This window comes from Cebus imitator, unplaced genomic scaffold (assembly GCF_001604975.1).
Source record: "Cebus imitator isolate Cc_AM_T3 unplaced genomic scaffold, Cebus_imitator-1.0 Scaffold1010, whole genome shotgun sequence".
Lineage (NCBI taxonomy): Eukaryota > Metazoa > Chordata > Mammalia > Primates > Cebidae > Cebus > Cebus imitator.
Window position 1 is genome coordinate 49,841 of NW_016108325.1, and position 1,815 is coordinate 51,655.

The 1,815-nt window shown below is 33.9% G+C and overlaps 1 protein-coding gene across 1 annotated transcript; it reads left to right on the forward strand.

The window, feature by feature from the left end:
* The first annotated feature begins 211 nt into the window (after positions 1 to 211).
* Positions 212 to 1,188, forward strand: LOC108298603 (olfactory receptor 5H6-like). The gene is given in 2 exon segments (XM_017521255.2): positions 212 to 569; positions 572 to 1,188. Coding segments are annotated over 2 exon segments (927 nt in total). The 5' UTR covers positions 212 to 259.
* Positions 1,189 to 1,815: the final 627 nt, after the last annotated feature.

The window sequence follows — 1,815 nt, forward strand, 5'->3', positions numbered from 1 at the left end:
TACATTCAGATAATGTATCTTTTAAAATATCAATCTGTTAACTTCCACACAATTTTTAAACAAAAGTGTATTATTTTTTCCATGTATTTAAATATTTAAATATAGAGTTCATCAATTATATTACTGATCAAAAAAAATTAAGAGGGCTCTGATCATTACTTAGTTTACTTCAATACCTCTTACCTAATTTCAATTCACAATTCCATTGCAAATGTTCCTTTACATTTGCTTCATTTTTTAGAGGACATACAGTGAGGAGATGGAAGAGGAAAATGTAACATTACTGACAGCGTTTGTTCTCACGGGATTTTTACATCAACCTGACTGTAAAATACTGCTGTTCCTGGCATTCTTGGTAATATATATCATCACAATCATGGGGAATCTTGGTCTAATTTTTCTCATCTGGAATGACCCTCACCTTCATATTCCAATGTACTTATTCCTTGGGAATTTAGCTTTTGTGGACGTTTTGTTATCATCCACAGTGACTCCGAAGATGCTAATCAACTTCTTAGCTAAGAGTAAGATGATATCTTTCTCTGAATGCATGATACAGTTTTTTCCTTTGGAATGACTGTAACCACAGAATGTTTTATCTTGGCAACAATGGCATATGATCGCTATGTAGCCATATGCAAACCATTACTTTATCCAGTCATTATGACAAACGAACTATGCATTAGGCTATTGGTCTTTTCATTTCTAGGTGACCTTCTTCATGCCTTAATCCATGAAAGTTTTTTATTCAGACTAACCTTCTGTAATTCCAACATAATACAACACTTTTACTGTGACATTATCCCATTGTTAAAGATTACCTGTACTAATTCCTTTATTAACTTTCTAATGATTTTTATTTTTTCAGGTTCAATTCAAGTTTTTACCATTGGAACTATTCTTGTATCTTATACACTTATCCTCTTAACAATCTTAAAAAAGAAATCTATCAAAGGTATACGAAAAGCTGTCTCCACGTGTGGAGCTCATCTCTTATCTGTATCCTTATACTATGGCCCCCTTGCCTTCAAGTATCTGGGCTCTGCATCCCCACAAGCAAATGACCAAGATATGATGGAGTCGCTATTTTACACTGTCATAGTTCCTTTATTTAACCCCATCATCTACAGCCTGAGAAACAAGCAAGTAATAGATTCATTCACAAAAATGTTCAAAAGAAATGTTTAGATATCATATGATCTCTCTTCTCTATTTACTAAAATTGTCACTAAGGTTGTGCAAGTTAGAGGTGTCTATGTTTTGTCAGCATTCAAATATTTTGCAAAGTCCTAGCACTTTAATGACCTAAGGTGTTAGCACCTAGTAAACTAATAAATATATTCCTAATGTTATTCAACAGCATTTAAGAAATTTTAATCATGTTCATATCATAATTGAATAATGTTAGCATAAAGCAAATAAAAATATTTTACCATGTTGTGTGTTATTGAATGTCACTTTATAAATGATTTTTCAGTTTCCTAGTCCTTCTGGAAAGTGACCTTCCTCTCAGCCAAGAAGGCTTGAAAGCTGTGAGCAGATATCAGGCCAGTTTTTCTTGAGAAACTTTCTATTGTTTGACTTGATAGGCCAATCCAAATCTCATGTTGAAATCTGAATCAAATGTGGGAGGTGAAAAAGAATAGATGTGTGAGTCAAGGACCGAAATTCCTAGTGAATTGTGTTGCTATTTTCGTGGTAATGCCATTCTTACATTCTTTGTTTCCTTGAGGGGTGGTTGTTAAAAAGAGCCTGGAATCTCCTCCCTTATCTCTTGCTTCCTTTCTCACCATGTGATCAGTGCACATGCCAGCT